We start from the raw sequence: 26,815 nt of genomic DNA, 5'->3' as shown, positions 1-26,815 counted from the left end.
AATCCACTCGATGGGGCATGCCGTGGACCCGGATTATACAGTAACGAGGCCCCAGTACATACAGGCGATGTATCGACTACGGTGTATCGGTACTTGGGGTTGAGATCTGTACAGCTGGTGAATCGACAGCTGGATTGGTGACCAGACCGCTTCAAGCAGTACTGTAAACACTGTTATCTGTAGAAGCCTATGAGGACAATTGGTCTTTGGGGCGAGCTTTTCTCCTTAGGATCATGTCGATTACTGCTATGGAGGGTAGCCGCGATATGCGCCGGACATGTTGCCACCCAGACATAATTGGTAGGCAGAGAGATGGATATGTTCTTGCAACGGCATCCCTCGTTATGGCCTTATTTGCTGCGGGAGTGTTCAGTGTCTAGCCCCCAGTCCACCAGCTTCTATCCTAATCTCACATCACTCGGGCATGGTTAGTCCTCGAAATCTAGAGTGTAGCTTTCCCCAGGTCTTTCGACAGAGAGATCCACTTTGTGCAAAACCCAACGGGCAGAGCTTGCTGTCTTTGTGGCTCGGGGTGTGTTGGTTTTTCGTCTGAACCGATATACACATACAAATGTGGAGTGAAACAAAACCACAATAACAGGGTTAAATGACCTAGAAACTATTATTCTTTCGATTTGTGACAAACCCGTATAGGCAAGCTCAATCTATACTTCGGCTTTATTCGTGCCGTCTTTCTTTTCCAGCGGCAGTGCCAGGGACTGCTCCACCTCTGGTTATGGTCCAAGTTTCGTCTGTGGCAGGTTGACGGTAAGAATTTCATAAACAAACAATGTCTACCAGAGGTTTCAAGCCTGTATGTTATGTGTTGTCATGTCCAGTGTGAGAGGCTGCTCAGGTAGTTTCGAAGGACTGTTCCAAAATTGCGGCAGATGGTGGTTGAGTGAGGCTCAATTTCTTTAGTAGTTCGTTCTTGGGGGTTTCCAGGCAAAGAAATGCTAGAATTCGAGGCACTATTTCGTGAATGATTCATAACTCGGCAATGTTGTCACTGCCAAGAATCACCATGATCGACGTTCTTCAAAGGCATAACGTAGATTGTTTTTTCACTGCTCTACCTTTACCACCGATCCAATTCGTTCTCACGCTGTGAATTGAAGTCTAATATTTCTAGTCCTCACGAATCCCGCCCCTTCTGAGCAGTGAAAATATAGTTAATGTGCTTAGCCGTTCATTCATCCCATGTCGAAGCAAATAATGATTCATTCCTAAATATCTTGGCATCAGCCCCTAAGCATCTAATGTGTTTAGCAACATCTTGATCTATATCCCTTGTCTGCCTATTTTTCTGCAGCGTTCTGACTCGGCTGGTGAAAGTGACTTGATTCCTCTTGCTACTAATTCTGGCTTTGGTGATCCCAAGACTAAGTTGTGTGGGAAGGTGACCTATGGTGGTGTTTTGCACGACAGGTTTGGACTGCCAGTATGTAATGATTCGCGCGGGCAGTTTGTTCAGAATCTTCTGGATGGGCTACGGTTAGATGTCAAGGCTGCGTTCGAGCTTAATGCTCAGTGAGGATAGGAATGACACCGTTGAGGTGTATAATCAAAGCTCGATTGACTATATCGCAGAAATAATCTCCAATGCCTCTCAGTCTATCCCAGGCACCACTCATGTGTTGTACTTGTACTTCTCCTCTCGTTCCTGCAACAGTCAGAATATCTTCTTCCCCCAGTTTACCCAAGGGACACTCACCCAATACTTGTTAAATCCCACACCCTCACAGACCTCATCATATGACAAGATCATCGGCGGCGCTCCCACAGTCATACTCTTCTTCAGCCCATCCAACGCCTCCCGAATACTCTTCAGATGAGCCGCAACCAACGTCCAGGGATACGCGACGGCACTGTACCCGAGCTCGGCGAGATCCTTGGCCGACAAGTTCTCCGTCTTCCCGCCCTCAATGATATTGGCAAAGACCGGGATGCCGACCTCCTCTGCGCACCGCTTCATGGCGTCGCGGTCAGGCAGCGCCTCAACAAAGATGGCATCCACGCCAATGCGCTTGAACTCTTGGGCGCGGGCCATAGCTTCCTCCCAGCCAAGGATCAGGGAGTCGGTCCGCGCGAGGATGAAGATGTCTCGTCCTTCGTTGCGGGCATCGCATGCTGCCTGGATGCGGGCGAAGGCTTCCTCGCGCGAGACCACGCCTTTTCCTTTGGTGTGACCGCAGCCTGTACGCGCATAAACACGGAGTTTTGCAATTAGCCTTATTACTTTTAACTTCTGACAAGGAAAAGTCACATCTTACGTTTCGGCCACTGCTGATCCTCGATCATAACGCCCGCTGCCCCAGCAGCAGCAAAGCTCTCCACAGTCCGTTTCACATTCATCGGACTCCCATACCCCGTATCGCCGTCCGCCATGATGGGCACCGAAACCTGCCGGAACGTCTCCTGGATCTTATCGCACATCTCTGCCATCGCAATGTACCCAGTGTCTGGCAGACCGTACGAACTGGACACAGCGTACCCGGCCAGGAAGACCATCGGAAAACCGGCCTCTTCGACAAGTCGTGACGAGAGACCGTCATACGTGCAGGCATGAGCGAGGATCTTGGCGGGATCCTTGTGTGCTTCCAGCATCAGCGTGCGGAGACGCGATGCCTGCAATGAGGGGATTCGCCCGCGAACATCCTGGAGCCAGAGATTGACGTTTGTGAGGTTTCCATCTTGCGACTCTGTGCTTGAACTCGCGACAGAAGCAAAGTGGAAAGGGTATGGAACTGAGCTTGTTGACATTTTCACAAAACCAGGTCTGTAAAGTAAAGTGTCTGAACTGAACTGGCTGAAGGTGAGCAAGACCAATTCCTGGGATTTTCAGCGTTTCTTAAAGTGCGTCGCATGCGACATCGGCATCCATCTGCACGTTTCATCACAGTCGCCCACGTATGTCCGTCCGCGGTGGATGGGCGGAAACTGCCAGTTATCCGTTGATCGACGCATTTCCCCACACCTCCCCCCTCTTGGCCCGAATCCATACAGGATCGGCTGCATATGGAAGAATCAGACGAATGGGTTCTTGTCATAAAATCAATGGCAACGATAATCCCGCAGAATACCCGGGGTTTTGCGGGGAATCCCTGCATCCGCAGTATCCACCCCGGCACTGTTAACCCCATGGGGTACCGGAGGTTGTGTTGGTCGGCTGTTCATGGGTCTTCCATTGAATGGCTGCTTGGATTACAAAGTGGTCTTTGCTGAGAAATGGCTTATATTTCAATGAGTTAATCTCCTCTCAGAGATATCCCTTGAAAGATTTGTTTCGACCTTGCCCTAACAAACAATATAACTAGTGCTTCGAATACTCAGTGCTTTTGAACACAACAAGCCATGACAAGCATCAAGGACGAACATCAACCAGTCTGCCAACATGTGGAGGGGGTTGATCCTGAGAAACACCAGCTCCAAGTCGTGGTTCCTGCAACCCGACAAGCTTCAATTCGCCGAAAAGTTTTCCAATGACTTATCCAGTGGTATTATCCAAGCATTCTGACTATTTCTAGTTTGACCGTCGTGTCCTACCTATTGTATGTATTCTCTACATTCTATCATATCTCGACAGAGGTAGGTCAATGTCTTGGGATACCTTTTGTACCCGCAGGCTCATCAACACAGGCAACATCGGCAATGCCAAAACCGCTGGTCTTGACCATGATCTCCACCTCGATGACTACCAGTGGTCTTGGGTCTTGTACTCATTCTACATTTGCTACATCGTCTTCGAGTGGACCACTGTCATGTGGAAGATCCTCCCCGCCCACTTGTACATTGCTTCTCTTTGTATCTGGTAGGTGTAACATCGTACCTCACTTCTGATATCACATCCCAAATAACCGAGCATTTTTACTACAGCTGGGGAGCAGCCGCAATGTGTAGCGGTGCCGTCCGAAACTTCGCCGAGCTGATTGTGTGTCGATCTTTGTTGGGCGGGTTCGAGTCTGTCTTTGGTTGCGGCGCACCCTATTTCCTCTCTCTGTTCTATCAACGACAAGAGCTGGGGTTCCGTATCTCTGTCCTGATGGGCATGTCTCCGGTTGCCAACTGCTTTGCTTCCGCTCTTGCCTATGGCGTTACCCACATCAAAGGATCTCTCGAGCCATGGAGGTATCTGTTCATCATCGGTGAGTATCTCGCATAATTCTTTCCTTTTCCCTTTCCTTCACCGGTATGAATATACTGACCAAATCCAGAGGGCGCACCCACTGTAATCTTCTCAGTGGTTGTCTTTTTCTTCCTCCCCGACTCCCCAGGCACAGCATGGTTCCTCAATGAATCCGAGCAAACAGAAGCCGTGGAGCGTCTCCAGACAGTCGACAGAACAGCCAAGAACCGACTACAATGGGATCAGGTTCTCAGCGGGCTATCCGACTACAAGAACTACGTCCACATGACCACCCATTTCTGCTGCAACTACTCCTTCTCCGGCCTCTCCAACTTCCTCCCTTCCATCCTGGAGGCAATGGGCTACACCTCGATCAACGCCCAGGGTCTAGCAGCACCACCCTACTTCGCCTCGTTTCTGTGCTGCATGGCGGCTGCCGTCATGTCAGACAAGTGGGGCAACCGCGGCTTTGTACTAACATTCTTCGCACTCATGGGCGCGATCGGATACCTGATCCTTACATGCGTGCAGGACGAAGCCAAGACGGCGGCGCGGTATGCCGGCGTGTGGCTTGCGACGTGCGGCGTCTTTCCGGCGCTGGCGCTGAACGTGACCTGGTTGTTGAATAACCAGGGAGGCGAAAGTAAAAAGGGCGCGGGCATGGCCATTCTTGCGATCTTTGGGCAGTGCTCTAGCTTGATCAGTAGCTCCGTGTTTCCGGATACTGATGCTCCACTGTACACCAAGGGTTGTGCTATTGGATGTGCTCTGACGGGGTTGGTTGCGGTGCTGGCCATGGGGTTGCATATTAGTTTGTCGATGGAGAATCACAGACGGGATCGTTGCTATGGTACTGTGAGTAAGGACCACATTGTTGATGTGACTGAGGGAGGGGATCGGCATCCCAATTTCCGGTATCTTACTTGATGTGGATGACCAGAGGTAGTCTAGCTGCGTATAGCATGGATTCTTTTAATATACATCTAACCTGTTAGTACGTTTCTTCTAGTATTAACAGTACTCCTGATGGAGTATGTCGACCGAGGTATAGATGGTCAACTGGAGGCGCGGCTATTTCGCTCTTCCCGCTCCCCGCAGCTCTCCCGCTTGCACTGCGCCGAGTCCAAGTACCACCAGCTCAATGGAAAGACGAGCAAAAAGACCCCCGAGAGGCAGAGCAGCTCTGGAATATGAGTACCAAAGAGCCTACAAGGCATGTACGCCCTGCGCCCGGCGGAAGGTGAAGTGCGAGCCGGGCGACAGTGGAAAATGTCTGAGATGCAACAAAAAGAGGATCGATTGCACCTTCAACCAAAGGAGACCTTGGTCCAGAGCCCAAAAAGGTAAGCAATTGGCTGGGGATATCGACACGGTGAAAATGACTTATCTATTTCAGATGCACCAGAGATAAGCGAGGAGCAAAGACCAGTGGCAGATGGAATGAACAGACAGAAAACAGCCCATGAGGAACGTGGGTTACGTTCAGCAATTGATGCAGATGAGTCTCAAGGAGAGCATTTACCTCAGACCGAGTCTCACCAAGATGGCCTATCCACGTCGGTCCTGCAGAAAGTGATCTCGAACAACAAGGATGCCATGAACATCCTCTTCGAGGCCGCCCTCCAAGAAGAATCCAATGAGGCTGGCCGCCAGGAGGAGAGACCGAATCCGCGCGATATCTCTTCTGCTCCGTCCACAATCCGAGAAGTCACCGAACCGGACGTGCTGCGGATCTGGAATGCCTGTCGCTTTGTGAAAATGGGATGGTTCTCTGCCCACGAGGCGATGGTCCTGGTCGACCTGTAAGTGGTCATGCGCTCTTGAGAGAGCTTCATCTTTTCGGGACTAACTGGATTAGCTTTTTCGCCAATATGAATCCCCTTTCTCCCATTCTAACAGACTTCTTCGCCTCCCACACCAGCCAATTCTTTCTTGTCACCCAAGAACCAATGCTCTGCTGCACCATCCTGATGATCTCCTCGCGATATCACACGCTTCCCGGAGCTGGAGGGTGCTCCCGCGCATTTTTTATTCATAACAGGCTGTGGCAGCATTGTCAGCACCTCCTATTGAGACTCATGCTTGGCCAGGAAAAGATATCCAAGGCAAAGACTCGAAACATTGGGAGTATCGAAGCTCTACTGTTGATGGCTGAATGGCATCCACGGGCCCTGCAGTTTCCTCCGGACACAGATGGCTGGGATTCAGACTTTATCTTGACGAACCCAGATGGCCGGGATCCGCCATCGCGGACAGAGGAGATGCCGGTCTCGGATCGGTGGAGAGAGGATGTGGTCGAGCCCACGAAGCGATTCGAACGCATGTCCTGGATGGCTCTCAACTCCGCTTTGGCCCTCGCACACGAACTGGGCGTGTTTGATCTCGGTCTCTGGCTGGAAAAACAGGATGATTCGATGGGAGCCGATGCTGAAATGTATGTGGAGCATTTGGAAAGGCGGCGTGAACGAATCCCAAGCCTGCTATTCGTGTTCATTAATGCGTTGTCCTCGCGCATCGGATGCACGTCACCAATGCCTTCGCATGCTAGTCTTGTCTTCCAAGAATTGATAGGGTCATCGCAGTCCGACAACAGCAAGGAATGGTTGCGATTTATGGCTGCATGGATCGAGTTAACGAAGCTGACTACCGCGGTCACGGATAGCTTTAAGTCATTGATCAATTTCGGTTGGCCCTCTGGCATGGCAGATACTGCGTTAGAGATTTTGGAGGGAAGGCAGATCTCACTTGCTAATTGGCGGCAACGAAACCTCCGCAGTACAAGTGAGTATCTCGATCTCCCCCAGCGTTGAATTGGATACTCTGGTATTTTTTAACACATAGCAGGACCCGGATCGACGTTCTCAGATATCCTGTTTATTGAATACCAGAATCTCCGCATTTTGATCAATTCTATAGGAATGCAGCGGATTGTCCAGCGGGTCTTGGTAGAGTTCCCATTTATGAGGGCCTCGACCATCGACTCAACTTTTCTAGAAGAGGCGCGAAAGCTGAACATGACGGGGCGAGAGTATGGCTTTATCGAAGAGGTGATCGATGGCTGCTGCCAAACACTTGAGAAAGCCACTGCTCTCGCCGACACAGGAATCTTGCACTACTCGCCCATGCGATTGTTGTTCCGCACAATCAGCGCCTCAATCTTCCTTCTGAAAGCCCTTGCCCTCGGCGTGCGCAATGGGAAACTACAAGAAGCCCTACAGATCCTCGACCGAGCTATTGCCGCGTTGCAGGATACTGACCAGCACGACGACGTCCACCTGAAAACGCGCTATGCAGACCTGTTAAAGACACAAGTATCTCGTCTGCAGAGGAGTCTCGCGTCTTCGTTCTCTGTAACCTCTGGTCTCAACGAAATGCCTTCGTCTACTTTCTTTCCTGTCTCTAACTACGGCGAGGGTGTCAGTGATTTCACGAGTTCTAATATGAATGATTGGATCGCTTTGCCCTTGGATCCGTCCATGGCCCCGTTCAATTCTTCGGATGGGATTGTCGAGGCCCGGCTCGATGGAATTGGGTTAGACCTTGATTTCCTCTGGCAGTTGCCTCCGTGATGATTGATAGTTTTCAACGCGTTCCATGGGTTGACATAGAACAAAATTTCAGTTGATGGGACCGGCGGCTATCCCACAACGATCCATGGATGATGCCGGGGGGGAGAGTATGATGTTGATATTATCATTGCATTGCGGTTATTATAATCTTCAAACGCCATCCCTTGGCACTTTTTAATATTATTTCTCCTTTCACTACATGCTGTTAATCGAATATGGCGCCCACAACTCGAAGTTCCACGATTGGTAGACGTTCCACATTACGAAGTTGTCCGCACTGGAAAGGCTTCACAATGAAAAGTCCCCAACCACGCAAAAAAGGAGGTACGTGCATACATCCATCCCACAGCTATTGCATTTTCTCAGTAAAAAACTAAATTTATTCGGACGATCAGACCGCCAGAGTCCCACGAGAACATCGAGCAGAGCACAGCGCCAGCACCGTCCTCGATCCGATCAATCGATTTCCCCGTGACCTGTAGAAGTTAGGGCTTTCCTAGATGGACGTAAGGTGATTGAGGTTCGGAATTGGCTGTTTTACGAAAGGCGGGCCGGCACCATTCCACCATAGCTGCCTATTTTGCAGACATTGTTTTTAAGGGCTGGAATCTATACCGACTTGTTGGTTCCCGAGATTATTAGGTTAGGGGTCCTCGTTCTGATACCAAAAGCATTGGTCTCGTTTTGGCTTGCCGTGAAGAAACCGCGCCCATGCATTTCGACAGAAAGGGCTGGTGAATATGGCTATACTTTCCTCTTTTCTTGGGATACTAGGAGTAAATGAGAGACAAAATTCAAATAAATTTGCTGTTGACTGTATTCTCGGAGCTATAGCATGTCTGTTGTAGAAGCTTAAGTAACTTTAATAAGTCAGGGGAAGTAAGGCCCCAGAGGGACAGCACCTAATGAAAATTTATTTCTCTCGACCTTTCTCTGCTAAATAACCAAACACGAAGGAAGCGCCTTTGTTTTTTTTTTTTTTTTTTTTTTTTTTTTTTTCAGAATATTTCACATCCCCCCCCCCCCCCCCCACCTTTAAAACCACGATCCTAAGGCGTGAGCCCCAAGACATTAAGTTCCTATAAGGGAAAAAAAGAAATAGAGTGGGCCTAGATCAATCCAGTTTAATTTCGTCAATTTAAATCAAAGGCTTCTCTGAGCTTCCAGAATAAATCAACCCGCGTGGTGTTGCGCAGGTTCAAGTCCACAGCCATGTGGATAGACACTCGCCGTCTCTTGCTTGGATTCCTGGGCATTACAACAACCCTCGTCTCAGCAAGCCTCACAAGCTGCACGTGGTGAATATATCCTGGGGTAAGTTGTTTTCGGAACACACCTTTTCCCAGCACAATGCTGAGCCAGAGAGATAGGCCGGCCCAAGACCAGGGCAGAAAGAGATATGTTTCTCGACCACTCCAAAGACTCGAGACACTCGCCGCCATCCTTGTTACCTCTGCCGGAAATGATGGATCAAGGGAGGGGGACTTGAGCTCCAAGCCCCCCACATATTTTGGAACCGATGACAACGTACTAATTACCGTTGGCGGCGTGGAAACTGACGGTGACCTGTGGCCGCTCACAACTCCGAAAAAACCTGGCAAACCCGGGTCCATGACCACCTATGCTCTGGCCAAAGGATTTTGGCTCTATAGCAGCAGCGGATCACGGGTGTTTAGCAAGTCAGGAACAAGCTACGGGACCCCGGACGTTGTGAGCACCCACCTCTTCAGAGCATCTTGCCCCGGGTATCATTGATGAATTTGAACTAATATCCCTCCAGTCAGGACTCACAGCCTACTTTGGACGCCATCTATCCACAAGAGGCAGTTTGTGCGAGGTCATGTCTTTGTACAAATGAAGATATTCCTCGTGGACCGTGAGGTATCACCTCAGCGAGTCCGCAGAATCACCCAATCTCAATATCCCGGCTATCCTATCTTGAACAGGCTGCCTGTTGCCTACAACCTGGCTCGAGGGCGCTTTGACTGTGAGTTTGATCTAATCAAGCCCTTATCAGATATTTCCAATTTGGACATTCAAACTGAGTCTCTTTTCCAGGTGTTGCTGCTCAAAAGCGTGGGGAACCTAACCGCGACCAATGTGCTGTTCTTATGCCATCCACGTACGCTGAGCCATTCTAATTCCATAATTTCACGGTGTAAGAAATTCAGACTGACAAATCTCGGGGGTCTTGATCCAGAAGACTGTGACCAGTAGACAAAAGCCTCGGGTTGCATTTATTCTATTTAGCGACACTCCAAATTGGGCGAGGAAAACACCCCTTCTATCCTGTCCTGATTATGAGACCATGAAATAATATCGGTATGGGATTAGAATATCAATATAGAACAATATGCCAAGATATATGCTTTTTCTTTTATTTTCTTTTAAGTAAGCCCATCGCCCATCTATAGATTGGACCCACTGATATTGACACCTAACAGATATGGCTACAAACCTACACATACTACTGGATCAGGCAATCATTGCCCCATACATCATGGATATCTCTGAAAGCCTGCAACTTTTCTTTTCTTTTTTTTTAATCTTTGACAGAGTATCTTAATATACCTATCTAGTTTTTTTTTTTTTTTTTTTTTTTTTTTCTACACTATGAGAGGGACATCCATGGAATGGCTCCTGCTGATTTGCTTTGTTTCTTGGATGGCGTGAGCAGCCAAGCAACTCAGATGAACAAAGCCCCTCAAGAAACCAGGTCTTGGACATTTAACAGAGCTACAAGCCAAGGTGATGTGCAGCGCATGCCTCGGCATCTTTGCTGGGAGATGGAAAAAAAAAAAAAAAAAAAAATTATATAAATGAAAAACAGTGTGTCATGCCATGCCCTGACCCAGACAATGTCGTTCCATGGATCTATAAGGGAATATAGGACCTTCGGCGCTTCCATAATAGCAAGATATTGATATTGCAACCCCTTTGCTTTTATTGCAACCTCTCTAGAAGATCGAATTCCAATTCCAACTCCTGTAACATCACCGCAAGAACTGCAATAAGGATGCATGCTGTACAGAGAGTCGAATCGGTGTGGAGAAAAATGGAGAAAAATGTAGGGAGGACGAGGGGTGATTGGGCGGTTGTTATCAATGCGTTTGGCACTTTTTTCCCCTTAGCGCATCCGCCTTTTTTTTTTTCTTTCTTCTTCCCGCAAGCTCTTCGATGCGATTTTATGTCCTTCTCATGAAAGCCAAGTCAACCCCTGTGTCACCCAGATGAGGAGAGCATCCCGATGTACAGGTTGTACAGACTAATACACCCCCCTTATTATGATTATGATTATGATTATTTTTCTCGAGGGAATCTCTTAGGTTGCAAAGGACGGCGGCAACAGCTTCACCGCATGTTGGACATCAGTGGGGATCGACCGGATAGTGACCCAACCGCAGTTGTTATTGGGCGTCAAGCGTGGTGGATTGACACCATTGAAGCATAGCATGAGTTGGTCACTGTGACAACCTCCCCCGCCCCAGTTTTTTCTTTTCTTTTTTTTTTTCTGCTTTTGAGTTGTACATGGCAGACAGGCCGAGTTGGGCATCTGATCTTTTGTTTTTGGGTGATTTTCTTTTGTTTTCTTGAGTTATTATTATTTCTTGGGTTGCTGGCGGTTTGTTTTAGCTCTCCTCCTCCCCCTCCGCTTTGTACTTTTTTCTTTTCTTTCTTTCTTCCACCTCTCCCGATAATCTATCTCTCTCCCCATCCCATCGAACTGCTCTGTGAGCTTGTATTATTTCTGTTTGGGTGCAGCAAGCTGTACCTTGATAATTCTCCTGCGTTAGTCTGCTTTGCTGGTCAAATTGCAAATACCCTACTTGATCTTGATCGCTTGACTTTCTCCCCCACCGATCTTTCTCTCACGACTGTTACGATTTGACGACCTGCAACGATCATGGCGACGGCAGCTGCAATTCCTAATGGTAGGTCTCTATGCTACTACAATCGATGCCTTTCAAGCACTAACACTACAGCTTCAGTTCCTGATGGGGTGCTGCCCAAGGACCCCGCGGCGGTGGAATCAGGCCATGCGGCGACCAGTCCGATTGCGGCCGATGAGAAGCCAACCGCAGAGGGGAAGCCTGTGACCAACGGACATGCCGCTGTAGTGGAGCCTACGTCCAGCGAGCCTGAAAATGAAAAGTCTTCGGCGGTGGAGCCGGCTACGACCGAGAAGGCCGACGTTGACGAGAAGACGCCTGCGGTGACTGAACCTTCAGAACAAAAAGAGGTCGAGGCCAAGGTGGATGATGACAGCAAGGCTGATCAATCGACCAAACCGAGTCATGTCGAGCAACCGGCTACCGCTGCAACCTCTGACAAGGAGCCTGTGTCGGAAGACAAGCCTGATGACACTCCCGCGGTTGAACAGACATCAGAAGCTGCGCAGGCTCAGAGTACCTCAGCAGCGAACGACCAGCCTGATGCGGCTGTGAAGAGTCCTGAAACCACCACCGACGAGAAGGTTGCGGAGGCTGCCTCGGAAACCAAGGCCACTACAAAAGAGACTCCAGTTGTCGAGGAGACCAAACCTGAAACTGTCGCCGAGACTCAGTCCACAGAGCCAGTGACTGAGTCAAAACCGGTCGAATCTCCCAAGGAAGATGCCGAGGAAAAGACGCCTCTTGCGGAAGAAACCACCACGCCGGAGCCTGTGGCTGAGCCGACTGCCGAAGAATCGAAGCCCGTCGAAGAGGCCGCTGAGGTCGAAAAGCCATCGACCGAGGAGCCTGCGGGTGCGGAGAAGCCCGTGACTGAATCGACTACCGAGGAATCGAAGCCTGTCGAGGATGCCCCCGAGGCCGAAAAGGAATCCACCGAGGAGCCAGCTCAGGAGTCCACCACAGAGGCGTCAGCCGAGATTAGCTCGAAGTTTGTCGAAGAGCCTACTGCAGAGGAATCTACCAAGGAGCCCGTGGCTGAGGAAATCGCCACTGAGACTACCGAGGAGAAGGCTGAGCCTACGAAAGAGGCGGTGGCAGAGGAGCCCACCAAGGAACCAGTCACTGAGGAGCATGCTGCTGAGTCTACCGAAGAGCCTGTCCAAGAACCTACCACCGAGGTGTCAAATGAAGCCAGCTCGAAGGCTGTTGAGGAGCCTGCTGCAGAGGAATCTGCTAAGGAATCAGTGCCTGAAGAGCCGGTTGCTGAAACCACCGAGGAAAAGACAGAGCCTACAAAGGAAGTAGTGGAAGAAGCGCCTGCCCAAGAGCCTACTACGGAGGCATTCAAAGAGGCTGTCGCCGAGTCCGCCGAGGGGTCTACCCCGGAGGAAGCAGTCGAGACCAGCAAGGATCTCACCGAGGAGCCCGCTGCGGAAGACTCGACCCAAGAACCGACAGCTGTTGAGGCATCCAAGCCAGAGGAAACGACTCCCGAGGCTACACCAAAGTCCGTCCCCGAAGAGAAGGTTTCGGAAGACCCAGCCAAGGAGTCTCCTGCTGAGCAATCAACCACCGAGGAAGTGACCACCCAGCCTGCAGATGAGCCTACGGTTGAAGAACCCGCGGAAAAACAGGCCGCCGAAACTTCCAAGGATGCCGTCGAGGAACCCTCCCAAGAGTCTGTCGCTGAAACGCCCGCCGAAGCACCTGCACCTGTGGTCACCGAAAAACCTGCCGTCGAGGAGACACCTGCCGTCGAGGAACCCTCCAAAGAGACCGTTGGTGAAGAACCCGTGGATGAAGTTGCAGCTGAAGAGGCGACCCCCGAAACTGCGGAGGAGAAACCCGCTGTTGAAATGTCCGCCGCTGAAGAAGCCAAACCTGAAGCCACCGAGGAGAAGCCTGCCGTCGAGGAATCCTCTCAGGAGACTGTCGGTGAAGATTCTACCCAAGCGCCAGCCGCAGAGGTAGCTCCCACTGAAGAGCCAACACCTGAAACCGTCGAGGAGAAGCCAGCAGCTGAGGAGGCTACGTCTGAAGAGGTGACTCCAAAAACCACCGAGGAGAAGCCTGCCGTTGAGGAGCCTACAGTTGATGAGGCTCATACCGTGGAGGACGGCGCCCAGGAGTCCGCTAAGGCCGAGACTGCCTCAGAGGTTGTCGTCGAGGCGCCTACCGAGGAATCTAGTGGTGAAGAGTCTGCTGAAAATGGAATTCCCAAAAATTCTACCACTGAGTCCCCTGCTCAGCCCGAGGCTTCTGAAGTTGCAGCTTCTGAGGCCATTGTCCCAAGCACCGAAAACAGCGCGCCGGCTGTCCCTGAACCCACGGAACAGCCAGTTGCCGAAGAGGCTGTACCTACTGAGCTCGCTAAGGATGTCGTCCCTGATGCGTCCTCGGAAACAGCCAAGGCCGAAGAGGCGACTGAGCCAGCTCAAGCGTCTTCCTCACAGAACCCCACCGAAGCTTCGACTACAGAAAATTCTGTTCCCGCAGCCACTGAGCCCTCTGCTGACGCCTCTGCTGTGAGTGAGACACCTGCCACGGAGCCAAACAAGGAGGTCAATGCTGAGGAGACCGACGAGACTTCCACCGAGAAGCCCGCCGTGACCGAGGAGCCTTCTAAAGAGCCGGCAACGGAGGTGCCCACGGAAGAGAAGCAACCCGAGGTTCAACCGGTAGCTGAAGAGCCTGCTGCAGACCAGTCAGTCCCATCTGCTGAAGAACCGGCTACTCAAGAGCCTGATTATCCGGCCGCAGACGAAAAGACTGAGCAGGCTGCCGTGACTGAATCCACTTCCGAGGACCCTGCTGCTGCTGAAACCGCCCCCGTCTTGGACGAGAGCAAGGCTATTAAAGAGCCTACTTCTGAGACTCCGTCCGTAGAGCAGCTTGTTGAGACGGCGCCGGCTGTTGAAGAGTCTATCGTTGAAGCATCAGCTCCTGAAAAGACTGAAGATAGTAGCGCGCCTGCTACGAGCGACTCTTTTCAGGAGAAGCAAGTTTCTGAAGAGCCAGTCACTGAAGAACAGACGAACGGGGCTAGCAAAATCGAGGAGCCAGTCAACACCGAGGATTCCAAGAAGGAAGTGCAAGACGAAGCTGCTGCAGAGGACTCTGTTCCGCAAGAACAGGTAGCAGAGACTTCCATTAAGGATGAGCCAACGAATGAGCAGTCAGCGGATACAGCTGAAGTGTCCGCTCCTGAAGCGACAAACAACGAAGCTCTTTCAGAGCAACCTGCGGTTCAGGAATCCACCACCGAAATCCCCGCTCCCGAGGTTGTATCTGCAGCTGAAGATACTGGCCCTCAAGAGGCCAAGTCTAAGCCTGAGGCTGAGGCACCGGCTGTGACGAATACTGTTGGCGACAAGCTCGCCGAGGATGACTCCAAGGGCCCAGAAGTCGCCACCCCAGAGGTTCCTGATCAAACAAAATCCATTGAGCCTTCTCAGGATGCCGTGGGTCTGACGACTGCAGAGTCTTCGACCACGAAGGTAGACTCTGAAGAGCCTTCTGTGACCCCTGCTGTCGAAGAGAATGCCCCTGCCGAGGAGAAGGCTACAACTAAAGAGTCACCAAAGGATGTCGCGGAACAGGACCTCAGGAATGAAACTACTGACGCTGAAGCTGCGCCTGTTCCCGAGTCATCCGTCAATCTAGAAGAACCCGTGACTGCACCTCAGGCGGATCAGGCCGATAAAGCAGACGAGGTTCCTGCCGTGGCCCCCGCATCTGAAGTTGAGTCTGAGAGCAAAACTGAGGAGGTTTCCGAACAGCCTACGGCAGCTGCTGCAGACGAGTCTGCCTCAGCCGCTCCCCAAGAGGAAACTTCTGCTCCGGAGGGTGCCGACAACGCTTCTCAGCAGGAGGCTCATGACACTTCCAAAGACAGCGGGTTGACTCCGGAGGTTCTCGGTTCAGCCGGGGCTGCGGTTGGTGCCGCAGCTGTAGGCGCCGGTGTCGCTGCCGTGTTGAAAAAGGGGTCTGAAAGCACTCCCGAGTCCAGCAAAGAAGACGAGGGCGCCAAGGCCGCCGACACCAACAGGGAGCCGGTTTCCGAGACCAAGGACGAGACCAAGACTGCGGTCACAGAATCGCAGCCTGAAGACTGTAAGCCGTTGCTGCCTTATCTTTCGCATCAAGCATCCGTCCCGTCCTTCGAAGCTGATTCGGTTCTTGCAGCCCTTGCGGGCGATCGTGAAGCCCTGCTCCACAAGCTCAACCAGCCGTCGACGGATCAATTGGTTGCGGCTACGAGCGAGCAACTCAACGACAAGAAGGCTCAAAATGAACCCCAGAGCCAACCCACCGCGGAGTCCAGCCAAACTCCTGCCGAAACACCTGCTGAGGCGTCTACTGCCAAACCCGCCACAGACAATCTCGCCGTCAACACAGAGGAGGACGCTCGTCCTCCGAGCCAGAACCGGTCAGTGGCTGCTGTTTCTCTGAATAATGCATCGGACAGCTGGCTCAAGGCGATCTTGCGCACCATCTTTGTGAACTTTTTTGGTGCCATATTTGCTCCTTTCCGCCGCCGCGGAAAGGACTCCAAATAAGAGAGATCGCCTTCCTTGAGCCTGATCATTTCCTTTACGGTGCCACTCATGGAAACACCTGGAGTTCGTGGCTAGTATAGATGAGTGCGGTTGTCAATCGCAGTACTAACATTGATTCCTCAGGACATTGTTCTGTATTGCGATTGTTGCTGTTCCTCTGCTTGCGCTTCTTTGGCGCGCTTATGCCCATTGATTTCACTCTCAGCGACGCACTTGGTCGCTCGAGGGTATACAATCCAACAAAAAACACCAAACAAAAAGTTGACAGAATGTTCTATGCACGCATGATTCCCCTGTATTTGATATCTGCGTTGGTTTTACGATTTCCTTTTTTTTTCTCTGATTTTTGTGATATTGTTTTGATGATTTTCTTTTGTCGTCTTTCTGTGATGTGGACGAGACCAAGATCTCTCGATGGAGCTGATAGAGCATCTTCGACGAGTCTTGCTCTCGCCAGTCTGTATGTAATGACGCCTCTGACCAAGTTAATGAACGAACGATTGATGTTAATTACTTTATCTTGATGATTGGGAGTAAGAGATCTCGAGGGGTTCTGTTGTTCTCATGTCGAGGTGAGTCTGGCGAACGCCGTCTGAGAGCAACACCTAAACTGCTAGCAACCCAAATCGACACCCTCCATGCTTTTGCTCTTTTTTCTTCGACTCTTCTGTTTTCTCTCTCATCCTCCATGATCATCATTTATTTTTTCTCCCCCCTTTCCTTCTTTGCACTCTTTTACCACAGTCCCTACTCCTCATCATCAACTCTACTCCCATCGTCTTCGCCAGACTCTCTCTCAAGCTCACTGCGTTCTCTCAAATGGAGAGCAAGCATCATTCCCAAATCATCGAAAGTAGACCTCGCAGTCAAGACAACCCCCATTCTCACGACCATCAGCCTCTAAACACTTCTCGTTCTGAAGGGAGATCTCCAAGCACCAGCTACTTCGATCCATTCGTGACCAGTGCAGAACCCAACGTACACGTACACACAGGTAATGCATTTGCACATTTGAAACCCAAAGAAACAGAGGAAGATCTGCCGCCTGGACCAAAGTCTGGTAAGAACTGCAGCCTAGATACTCTTATCCCCGAGCCTCCTCCGCTATATTCTCAAGGTATCCATGGATCTAATCTACCGTGGCTAACATCTTCAACCCATACTACAGGAAGTACCGATCCATCAAGCACCCCCTCTACCCCTCAGCGTCCAGTTATCACCCGCAAGACCTCCGGCCTCGACTACAAAGTGCATCTCGCATTGCCCATGCCCAAACCCGCTTTCGAGGCTGAGCCGCCTCCCGCCGAGGAGATGCCCACGCCCACTAAACCCCATTACCTGAAGAAGCGGGCCGTGACAGACCCAGTCGTCCTTGATGAGCTCGTAAGCTCCGAAAAGACGCCGGGCCATGACACTGGCGAAAATAAGAAAAGGTCCAAACTGGAACTCATCAAATCAAAGCTGAGCTTCAAGGATCTACGCAAGGAATGTGCCAAAGACGAGGCCGCTTCTCGTGCGCCTGCTTTGCCAGCACCTGAGAATGTCAAAACTCGCTTCCGTCGTCCTCTCATAGGCACTGCCATCCCTTCTTTTTCATCCACTCACCCGAATCTCAAGGCTCAGATAAAACCCGTGGAGACTGGCCGGCCTTCACTGACAACCACTGTGTCCTCTAACGCGGCAGCGTCTGCCGTGACGGTTACGCCGAGTAGAATCCCCCTGCCTCCATCGGGGTCGTTTTCTCATGCACAGGGGACTATTGCTCCGGCCAGGGCTCCAAGCACTCGACGAAGCAACCCTCCCACGACCTCGGAGCCACCGTTTACGGATGAATCCCCAGTGAAGACTATTGACAAGTCCCGCGCAGCTTCGGACTCCTCAAGGGCCGCTTCAACTCTGAAGGTTCAGCCCGAGATCGTGGTCACGCGGCCCAGTGTTGACAGTGCAGCTGCTCAACAACGCCATCACTCTCCGGACGATCCCTGGATCATAGAACCTCTCAACTCTCAGGACTCTCCACAGAATTGCACTGGGATCACTGGGATCACTGGGGAGTTTGGACCAGGCCAACTCGACCATAATTCTCCAACCTCGGCACAACATCCTACCCGCACGTCTTATCCTGAGGCACGAAGCCCGCCTTTGAATGCATATATTGAAAATGATGCACAGATAACCTCCTCGGCTGACTTCGTGCCCTCATTTCAGGAGCGGCTTAAGAAGGCGAATATGCCCCTGGACCAGTCCATCCCGCCGCCGGCAATCCAGAATCTCAGCACCGCAACGCACGTCGAAGACATCGTCGATATGGTACAGGCAATCCAGAAGCGATCTGACAGAGGGTTCAACATCATCACAAGCAAGCTTGACGAACTCTCCAACTGGATCGGCAACCAGCTCAAAAGCCAGATCGACGGCATTTCAGACATATCCCGAGTTAATTCTGAGCTCTTCACCAAACAGTGCCAGATCTCGCGCGAGCTAGCCAAATTCCAGCTGGATGTCCGGCTGGAGATTGGGGTGATGGAGCGACGGTTCAGTGCCTTCGAAGGGAGGATTCTGGACGAGGTGCAAGCCGAGGTTCGGGCTCTGGCGAAGGCGTATGAGGAGCTCAACCGGAAGAGCGACTCGTTAATTGCCAAACATTCGAATGGAGATAACCAGCGGTTCATTGCACATCAGCGCCAGAAGAATGCGGAAATCGAGGCTGAAATCGCCATGTTGAGGGTCCAGCAGCAGAAACGCAAGAGTGAGTCAAGCACGACTAGCACCGAGCCTATGCCGAAGCAGGCCATTGCTGCCCTGGCCCCCCTGCCTCCGACTCCGGCGTCGAATCACCGGAATCGAATTACCATCTCGGAAATGAGACAAGGTGGTATGTTGCCCAGGAGTATGTCCGTGTCGAAGAAAAGTCTTAACAATGCCAAAGCCGCCATTCGTAGTGTGCCGGAGCCGAAGGAAAAACCCCTGGACAAAGCTGCAGGCAGCGAGGATGGAAAACGGTGGCATGTATTCGGCTTCCGACGTCGTCGCGATGCCAGCGACAGCTCGACCGGCAGCGGCAAGTTCCTGTGGACATCTCGCCGTGCGAAGGAAGACACTACTACCGTCCACGATGATACCACCAGCTCACGCTCATCCACGCCGCCGATTCCTCCTATCCCGCGAAACATCTCTCGCCTAGTGGATGATCTGAACCGAAGCAGCACAGTCACTTCGTCCAACATCCACCCAGCCTTCCGACACATGCAACAACCACAACAGCCATCTGCCATCCCCAAGAAGGAGAATATCAATCCCCCGCAGGAGGTCACTCTTACTTCTGGGCTGACTATCGAGATTATTCCAGAGGCCAGTCCCGAACTTGTATCTCTGTCAGCTCACACCCGCTCTACGGTATCGGCTCTTGGCGATGAGTACAAAACCTCGGCTGAGGCCGGAGGTCTCTCCCCTTCTGCGAGCGAGCATTCAACTCTTCAAGAAAATCACCCTTTGGTCCCAGTCACGCTCCATCCTTCGAACGATGATTTGCCGCGGATGCCACTCCTCGCCGATCCCGACTGGGACACGCCGGACTGGGATAAGGTGTCGTTTTATGGATGCAAGTCCAACGGAGAGTCACAAGAATAGAGATTCGGATCCGCGTCCCCCCCCCCCCCCCCCCCACCCCTTATTTTCACTTTTGTGATGTTGTTTCTTGCATGTTTGGGTACATCCCGTTTGACGTTTTTCCGCTGCATGGTCGCTATCCTGGCCGTCGAGAAGTGTCTTCTGTTAGGACTTTGGTGATGTAAGAAGTGGCATTGACCATGGAGTGGACTGAAAACACGGAATTGCTTGGAGGTTTCTCCTAGCTCTACATGATTTCGATGGCCGTGTTTTCATGGTAGGAGAATGACTAGATTGTGTCGAGGTGTGAGAGAGATGGGAGGGATTCAGTGGATGGGAGCCGGTGCTTTTCAACAGCACCAAAAAAAGATGTACGAATTATGACTTTTGACGGATTATGAAAATGCATTTTACCATGTAAGAAGAACGAACAGAATACAAAAATGACCATCGAATGCATGAGGTATATTCCAACCCAGTATTTACTTAGACGTAGCGATCATCTTTTCAACATCGAGCGCGGCATCGCGCACCTGCGGACAGTAATGCTGGCGCAGCAGTTCTCCTTCCCACACCGACCCCGCGAAAACATTGGTTGAGTCGACCTCTGTCGCAAAGGGATTGAACACACCGTCGCCCTTGCGCTCCTCCGAATGCCACAGCGGCGAGATGCGGCGGCCGTGGTGCTTGGAGACCTGGCTCATCAGAGACAGGGTCGCCAGGGCGGACTTCTCGGGCAGCTGGAGCGAGGTCGTCATGAGCCGTTTGGCGAAGCTAGCGAGGCGAATGGGCGGCGGGATGCCGTGTGCGCGGGACAGCAGGGCGGACTGGAGGCAGCGGAGGAGCAGGACCATCGGGGTCTGGAAGTTCACTTTATTGCGAGACTGGGATGAGGTGTTGCCATCTGCGCCGGAGTTGGGGTCTGGGAGGCGCAGTGCGGTGTTGGGGTTGAACTCGACATCCGGATTCATGGAGAGGGAGTAGAGGGATCGGTACAGGTGCTTGATGAAGAAGCCGAGGTCGAGGTGGAGAGTGGATGCTGCTTTGCTGGCGTCTTGGCCTTGGAGCAGCGCAAAGGCTGTGATGGTGCAGAGGAGGGTCTGACGCCGGGCATCGCGCGCGGCCTTTTCAGTGGAAGCAGGTTCGGCGCTGTCATTGTCCTCACCCTCTTCATTCTGGTCCAGCTCTACACGTTCCGCATGCGCGATCAGATCTTTCAAAGCCTCGAGGAGGTCGCCGAAGAAATCCTGGTTAATCAAGTGGGCGTATTTCGCCAAACCCTCCAACACTGGGCCCATGAGAGTTGGGCTGCGCAGTTTCAAGATTCGGAAGTAGGTAGCAAAGACAAGCTTCAGGGTTTCGGCCTGGTTTTTCTCTCTCTCCTCGTGCGAGACCAGCGCATCCGCGTGTTTCATGTCCTTCTCCACGACCTTGCGCTCCTTTTCCACCTTGCGCTCCCGCTTGGTGCGGAACTCGCGCTTTTGTTTTTGCTTCTTGCCGCGAAAGTTGTCCTCTTCTGGCTCGCGATCCACTCGGTCTCGTGAGGCTTTCATAGAAAATTCACCCAAAAGACGTAGATGTAGGAACGTATCTAGAACACTCTCCTGGATGTGGAAATCCCGGGCCTTCATCATCTTGGCCAGCAGACGGACCGCCTCAAGGGAGACAACCCCATCGGAATCCTTGGCGAAGATATCTTCCAGCGTCTCGCGGCATTTGACGAAATCAGGATCCATCTGTCTCCGTGCCAGGCGATTCACCATGATCTTCAGCAGTTCGCCGCGGAAGTTGAAGTGCGGCACAGCCAGGAGCATGGTGCAAGCGCAACTGATAGCAATGCTCCTGAGCCCGGCATCCGTCTCTGCACTTTCTCTCTTCGCTGGTTTTGCCAGTGTTCCCAGCTTCTGCACATAGTTTCGATAGCCGGACAAAAGGGACTGCTCGAAATTCCGAAGCTTGCGCACGTCCTTGGAAATCTTGGCCGACATGTCCTCCTCACTGAGAGGGCGGATCCGATAGCCCGGAATGACATCCTTGTAGATTGCCGCCTGCGACGCCAGGGCCAGCTTTTTGACCGTGACGGGCGAGTGCGGGTTCTCTACCATCTCGGCCATGGTCTTGAACAGCGACATGTGGTCTTCCGGGTCCTCATTGATCAAAGTCGCAATGCGCGCGAGTTCCTCCTTGGCCTGCAGAACCTGCACCTTCACTGGAATCTTGGGCTTTTCTTCTTCTGATTCTTCGTCTTCATCGGCATCGTCGTCGCCCGAGGCGTCCTCCATCTCGTCATCGTCGGTGCCCAGAAAGCTGTCGGATTCCTCAACCGGGTCTTCATTTTCCAGATTTTGAATGAATCCTTCTGATGTCTTGATAGGCAATCGTGTGCGCTCGTTGTCCTTCTTGTTGGCCTTGCGCGGCCGGCGCTCATACTCCTGCTCGACATCCCATTCATTGTCGCGGTCAAAGGAATCCTTGGTTCGTGATGCAGCGCCCTCATCCGGAGGGCTCAGACGCCTCCGTTTGACAGTCGGTCCACGTGCCATAATAAATGGGTATTTTTTGTTTCTGGCGAGGTGGTATGGGGGTTGCCGATCAAAGTGAAGACTCAAGCCCAAGGCGGTCTGAACTTTTTTTCCCGCCAAGCCAATTTCTGCCGCTCCGAGATTTTGTCCGCTGCTTTTTTTACGCTGCTTGCGATTCAACTTCCATTTTTTTCTCCAATTTATACGAGGCATGAGCCGATAAGCAGCTGTCTCAAATTCCTTGATTGACCGTGCAACAAGCATATCGGCCTCATACACCCATCATGCGTCAACTTACCGAGGAAGAGACAAAACAACTCTTCTCCAAGCTCGCCAATTACTGCGGATCGGCAATCAACAATTTGATCGCCCCTCCGTCTGATGAGGGCGTAGCAGCCGACCGCTATGTTTTCCGTCTGCACGGCAACCGTGTGTACTATCTGCCCCTCAAGCTGGCGAACCTGGCCACCTCGGTCCCACGCCACAACTTGATGTGCATGGGAACGATGATGGGGAAATTCACCAAGAATACGGGCAAATTCCGCCTGAACCTTACGGCACTGGATATTATCGCGCCGCAGGCCAGGTACAAGGTGTGGATCAAGCCGAATGGCGAGTAAGTGTTGCTTATCCACCAAGAGGAAGGACGAAGTCTATGCTAACTGCGACCAGAATGCCATTCCTCTATGGAGGCCACGTTCTCAAGGCGCACGTCGCAAGATTCTCGGAAGATAGCGGGGAGCATCAGGGCATACTGGTGCTCAACATGGCAGACCAGCCGTTGGTAAGAAGCACATGTCTATGTCTATATGATTGGACTCTTGGCTTACAATTTGGGTTTCTTTTTCTTCTGCAGGGCTTTGGAATTACGGCGAGGTCAACGGCTGAGTCTCGGAAGCTTAATCCCACGGATATTGTTGTGTTTGCCCAGGCGGATGCTGGAATGTATCTCAGAGAGGTAGGTTGATTCTTGCGGGGTTGTTGGAAAAATAGATTGCTAACTTCTTGCAGGAAGATTCGCTCTTTACGACTTGAGGGGAGGCCATTGGTGGCATGCTGCATACTCAATGCAGGGAGTTCTGGAGTTTATTGCCCAAAAGTTTTGTATCTTGCGGTCCTTGGCCGGCGTGTCTTGAGGTTATTTGATACCAAGTGGTGGCACTTGACTTGCATGTTGAGCCATAGATCACGTCTATATGATCTAGAATACCAGACAATGTACTCGTCAGATTTTTTTTCCTTGTTCATCTGTCTATTATTCATTTGTTTTCCGTATTTTGATCTACAAAACCATCGCATTATGTATATGTTTCTGCCTGAGGCATAAAGATGAGTCAGGCGGTCAATATCGGGACTCTCACGGCCTCCGCCTGGCAGCGGAGAATCTCGAATCCCAAAACCTGCTCAGACTTAATCACCTCAATTCTCTTGTTTTTCCTTCGCACTCCGTCCTCCTTCCTCACCTCCCCTTGCAACCCGAACATCTACCCCGCAATCCCTGGCAGTGGGAGCTACATTGCCGAATACCCCACTATGCCACCTTACTCGTCGGCCCAGAAGCACTCAATCGCCCAGTTCCTGGGCCTCACCGAAGCCAAGGATGTGCTAGCTGCCAAGGTATGTCTTTTCTCTTATGATTTCTCTCTCCCCTTCCAGTTTTATGTATTTCTATCTGTTTCTCGGCCCGGGAGCGGCCAAGATTGTTCGTGGTCAAGTCACGTGGCCTCCATGCCCTGCCGAAGTATATCAACTGACAATCCTGAATGTAGTTTCTGCGCGCATCGGGATGGGATGTGGAGGAAGCGGTCAACCTGTAAGTGTTTCTTCCTATTCCCCCCCTTTCCTTCTTTGTGTTTCCACTGGGGGAATCTGTCTCCTCAGACACCGGGATGTGCATCTGTGACAAGTCCTTTGTGTGATAGCTGGCGTAATGGTTTATACCTTTCCCCAATGCTTAGGAAATGGCTTTGAACCAAGTGCTGTGTGATTGCTCTTTGATATATCGAGTGCTGCCAGCAAAGATGAGAAGTCACCAGTTGCTGAAGCTAGGACTGACATCATCTCTTCTACACAGGTACTTCGCAAGCCCCCATGGCAGCTCGTCAGGCAACGCGGCCTCGATCAATAAGATCTTTGATAAATACCGTGGTGAGTTGATTACGTTCCTGATCCCTGTTTCCGCTTTCTAGTCCGAGGGAACATACGCCGATGAATAAGCACATTACTAACTGGTATACCACAGACGACCCCGTCGAGAACCCCAATGGCATCGGCATCGAGCGCGCAATCCAGTACCTGGGCGACATCCAGGTGCAGCTTGACGAAGTGACCTGTCTCGCCATCGCCGAGCTGCTCAAGTGCCCATCGATGGGCGAGTTCACGCGCGAGGGATTCGTGAACGGATGGCGAGTTTCCAAGTATGTTACAGGTCCACACCTTTTATACGAATAAATTTGTGTCTCTGCAGGGGGACTGACAAAAAAAACCCTTCAGCTGCGATACCCTCCCCCAAATGGCCGAACACGCCCAACTCCTCCGCGTCAGCATCCCCAGCGACCCGGCCATCTTCCGCCGCGTCTACCGCTACGCCTTCCCGCTGTCGCGCATGCAGGGCCAACGCAACCTGCAGTTCGAGATCGCCGCCGAGCAGTGGCACCTGTTCTTCACCCCAGACCGCGGCGGCGTGCAGTGGAACACGGTGACGACCCCGTGGCTGGACTGGTGGATTGAGTTCCTGGAGAGCCGCGGCAAGAAGCCCGTCAACAAGGACCTCTGGGAGCAGGCTGAGGTGTTCATGCGCAAGACTCTCGAGGACGAGGACTTCTCGTGGTGGAGTGCTGATGGGGCCTGGCCTGGTACGCTGGATGACTTTGTTGCGTGGGTGCAGAAGAAGCGAGGGAAGCCCTGGGAGATGGAGGTTGAGTGATGTGGAATTTTCTTCTTCTTCTCCTTCATCTTCTCCCTCTTCTTCTTCGTCCTCGTTCGCCTCATCAGCATCCGTTTTCTTCTTTCTGCTTTTTTTTCTCTCGTTCGGTGTTGGCTGTTGCATTTTCGTTCCATCCCACGGCCTGCTTGTTTCTTTTTTTTTCTTTCTCTGGCCCTCGTCTTGACGAATGACGATGATATGGATCCAAGGTTTTCTTAGCTAGTTACACTACGCCACCTACTTGAACACATCAAGTAGTCGATGTGCCACTACATATTCCATCTCCATTTCCCATACGTATCTGGGTTAAGGAAAACTGCATTTCTTCAGTTCTTATCTATCCAACAATATCGGACATCAATGTTGCGGCATCGACACCGTTAGAATACCAAGCATATGTACCTATTTCCAAGGTCGAATCACAAATATAAAGCCATTCATCGTAAGATTGAGGTGGGTGGGGGAGAAAACATCAGGGGGAGGGAAATATCGGTGGCATGCCAAGATGCCACGAGAATGTGTACATGGGTTAAGATCGAACACCGGAAGGAAAATCAGACATAGGAAATGGAAAAAGAAAAGTGACCACAGCCGAACTCGACGCGACAACCCGTCCTCAGTTTATCGCATCCAGACGCGTGGTCTGGGTTCGCCTTCGAAGCGAATGCGGTCAATCGTTGGCTCGGTCCGTTTAAGGGTAGTCGCGCTTCTCGTAGTCGCGGCGCTGGTCGTAGCGCTGCAGAAATTTGTTAGTGATTTCGGAAATATTCCAGAATATTTATCTCGACATACCTTGCGCAGGGCCTCGAGGCGCTTCTTCTTGGTGTGAGTGTTGACGTAAGTGCCGATAAAGAACCCGACGATGTTGAAGAACGGCACCCAGGTGTGCTCGGGCAGGAACTTCTGGGCAAATGCCAGCGCCAGCGGCGAGGTGATCCAGCTAACCTTCATGACGGGCATGAACCCGGCGCGAACGGTGGCGCGAACCTGGTGGATCGTGCGCGCGCCGGCAATGACCGCCATCGAGGTCAGGTAGACGGAGTTCTGGATCGGGGAGACCTGCAAGAAGGAAGGTTTTAGAACACCGGTTCAGAGCAACGGAGAGGAACAAAAAAAACACGTACGATCAGGTTGCTGACGAGGATCTGCAGGATCTTCGCCTTCAGACTCGTCCGGCCGGCAAAGATCTTCTGGAGAATGCCGATGAGAACGTGGCCCAGGGGCGCGCTGATGAACATGCCGTACAGCGACATCTTGGGGATGCGCGAGCTGAAGTAGTGGCCGTGCTTGCCGACGTCGTGCGCGATCCACGACGCCAGCAGTTCTTGCACACCCGAGAGTACACCCGAGGTGAGCATCTTGGTGCGCAGCGGGTTCTTCTGCAGCTGGCGGAGGTAGGCCTGTGTCGATCCATTCCTCGGGTCAGCCGCCGTTCTGTCCGGGGGAGAGAGAAGGGGAAAAGAGGGGAGGAGAGGACTAGAACATACCGCCAGGTACCCCGTCTGCGTCTTTCCACCGGTCAATCGCTCGCCGACGCGATGCGCCAGATCCTCCGACTTGCCGCCCGTGACCGCGCGAACGGTCTCCTCCTGGAACTTGACAGACATGTTG

At 51.9% G+C, this 26,815-nt stretch overlaps 10 protein-coding genes across 10 annotated transcripts; 7 read left to right on the top strand and 3 right to left on the bottom strand.

Annotated features, from left to right (window-relative positions):
- Positions 1-1,630: 1,630 nt before the first annotated feature.
- NUU61_004413 (isocitrate lyase/PEP mutase family protein) lies at positions 1,631-2,763 on the bottom strand (the record flags this gene model as incomplete). The annotated part of the gene is made up of 3 exons (XM_056654995.1): positions 1,631-1,663; positions 1,715-2,196; positions 2,274-2,763. The coding sequence occupies 3 exons, from the start codon at positions 2,761-2,763 to the stop codon at positions 1,631-1,633; spliced, it is 1,005 nt and encodes a 334-aa protein (XP_056513022.1).
- Positions 2,764-3,394: 631 nt separating this feature from the next.
- On the top strand, positions 3,395-5,053 carry NUU61_004412 (uncharacterized protein; the record flags this gene model as incomplete). The annotated part of the gene is made up of 5 exons (XM_056654994.1): positions 3,395-3,474; positions 3,528-3,551; positions 3,626-3,811; positions 3,877-4,145; positions 4,215-5,053. The coding sequence occupies 5 exons, from the start codon at positions 3,395-3,397 to the stop codon at positions 5,051-5,053; spliced, it is 1,398 nt and encodes a 465-aa protein (XP_056513021.1).
- A 288-nt stretch (positions 5,054-5,341) lies between these two features.
- On the top strand, positions 5,342-7,695 carry NUU61_004411 (transcription factor domain-containing protein; the record flags this gene model as incomplete). Its single annotated transcript, XM_056654993.1, has 4 exons — positions 5,342-5,366; positions 5,475-5,928; positions 5,985-6,907; positions 6,971-7,695. 4 exons carry the CDS (start codon positions 5,342-5,344, stop codon positions 7,693-7,695), a joined length of 2,127 nt encoding a protein of 708 aa, XP_056513020.1.
- A 1,350-nt stretch (positions 7,696-9,045) lies between these two features.
- Positions 9,046-9,836, top strand: NUU61_004410 (uncharacterized protein; the record flags this gene model as incomplete). The annotated part of the gene is made up of 3 exons (XM_056654992.1): positions 9,046-9,440; positions 9,642-9,682; positions 9,754-9,836. The coding sequence occupies 3 exons, from the start codon at positions 9,046-9,048 to the stop codon at positions 9,834-9,836; spliced, it is 519 nt and encodes a 172-aa protein (XP_056513019.1).
- A 1,763-nt stretch (positions 9,837-11,599) lies between these two features.
- Positions 11,600-16,147, top strand: NUU61_004409 (PT repeat family protein; the record flags this gene model as incomplete). Its single annotated transcript, XM_056654991.1, has 2 exons — positions 11,600-11,627; positions 11,685-16,147. The coding sequence occupies 2 exons, from the start codon at positions 11,600-11,602 to the stop codon at positions 16,145-16,147; spliced, it is 4,491 nt and encodes a 1,496-aa protein (XP_056513018.1).
- Positions 16,148-16,966: 819 nt separating this feature from the next.
- NUU61_004408 (uncharacterized protein) lies at positions 16,967-19,777 on the top strand (the record flags this gene model as incomplete). The annotated part of the gene is made up of 1 exon (XM_056654990.1): positions 16,967-19,777. The coding sequence occupies one exon, from the start codon at positions 16,967-16,969 to the stop codon at positions 19,775-19,777; it is 2,811 nt and encodes a 936-aa protein (XP_056513017.1).
- A 461-nt stretch (positions 19,778-20,238) lies between these two features.
- Positions 20,239-22,299, bottom strand: NUU61_004407 (nuclear export protein Noc3; the record flags this gene model as incomplete). The annotated part of the gene is made up of 1 exon (XM_056654989.1): positions 20,239-22,299. The coding sequence occupies one exon, from the start codon at positions 22,297-22,299 to the stop codon at positions 20,239-20,241; it is 2,061 nt and encodes a 686-aa protein (XP_056513016.1).
- A 263-nt stretch (positions 22,300-22,562) lies between these two features.
- On the top strand, positions 22,563-23,313 carry NUU61_004406 (ribosome biosynthesis protein NIP7; the record flags this gene model as incomplete). Its single annotated transcript, XM_056654988.1, has 4 exons — positions 22,563-22,894; positions 22,951-23,062; positions 23,135-23,236; positions 23,290-23,313. The coding sequence occupies 4 exons, from the start codon at positions 22,563-22,565 to the stop codon at positions 23,311-23,313; spliced, it is 570 nt and encodes a 189-aa protein (XP_056513015.1).
- A 294-nt stretch (positions 23,314-23,607) lies between these two features.
- On the top strand, positions 23,608-25,204 carry NUU61_004405 (defective in cullin neddylation 1 family protein; the record flags this gene model as incomplete). Its single annotated transcript, XM_056654987.1, has 5 exons — positions 23,608-23,895; positions 24,048-24,091; positions 24,353-24,426; positions 24,521-24,695; positions 24,772-25,204. The coding sequence occupies 5 exons, from the start codon at positions 23,608-23,610 to the stop codon at positions 25,202-25,204; spliced, it is 1,014 nt and encodes a 337-aa protein (XP_056513014.1).
- Positions 25,205-25,895: 691 nt separating this feature from the next.
- Positions 25,896-26,811, bottom strand: NUU61_004404 (Mpv17/PMP22 family protein; the record flags this gene model as incomplete). Its single annotated transcript, XM_056654986.1, has 3 exons — positions 25,896-25,940; positions 25,997-26,263; positions 26,329-26,811. 3 exons carry the CDS (start codon positions 26,809-26,811, stop codon positions 25,896-25,898), a joined length of 795 nt encoding a protein of 264 aa, XP_056513013.1.
- Between the last annotated feature and the right edge of the window lie 4 nt (positions 26,812-26,815).

Source organism: Penicillium alfredii (genome assembly GCF_028826965.1).
Source record: "Penicillium alfredii strain IBT 34128 chromosome Unknown utg000005l_segment0_segment0, whole genome shotgun sequence".
Taxonomy (NCBI): domain Eukaryota; kingdom Fungi; phylum Ascomycota; class Eurotiomycetes; order Eurotiales; family Aspergillaceae; genus Penicillium; species Penicillium alfredii.
The sequence above is the reverse complement of the archived record's forward strand: the minus strand, read 5'-3'. Positions and strand labels throughout refer to the sequence as shown.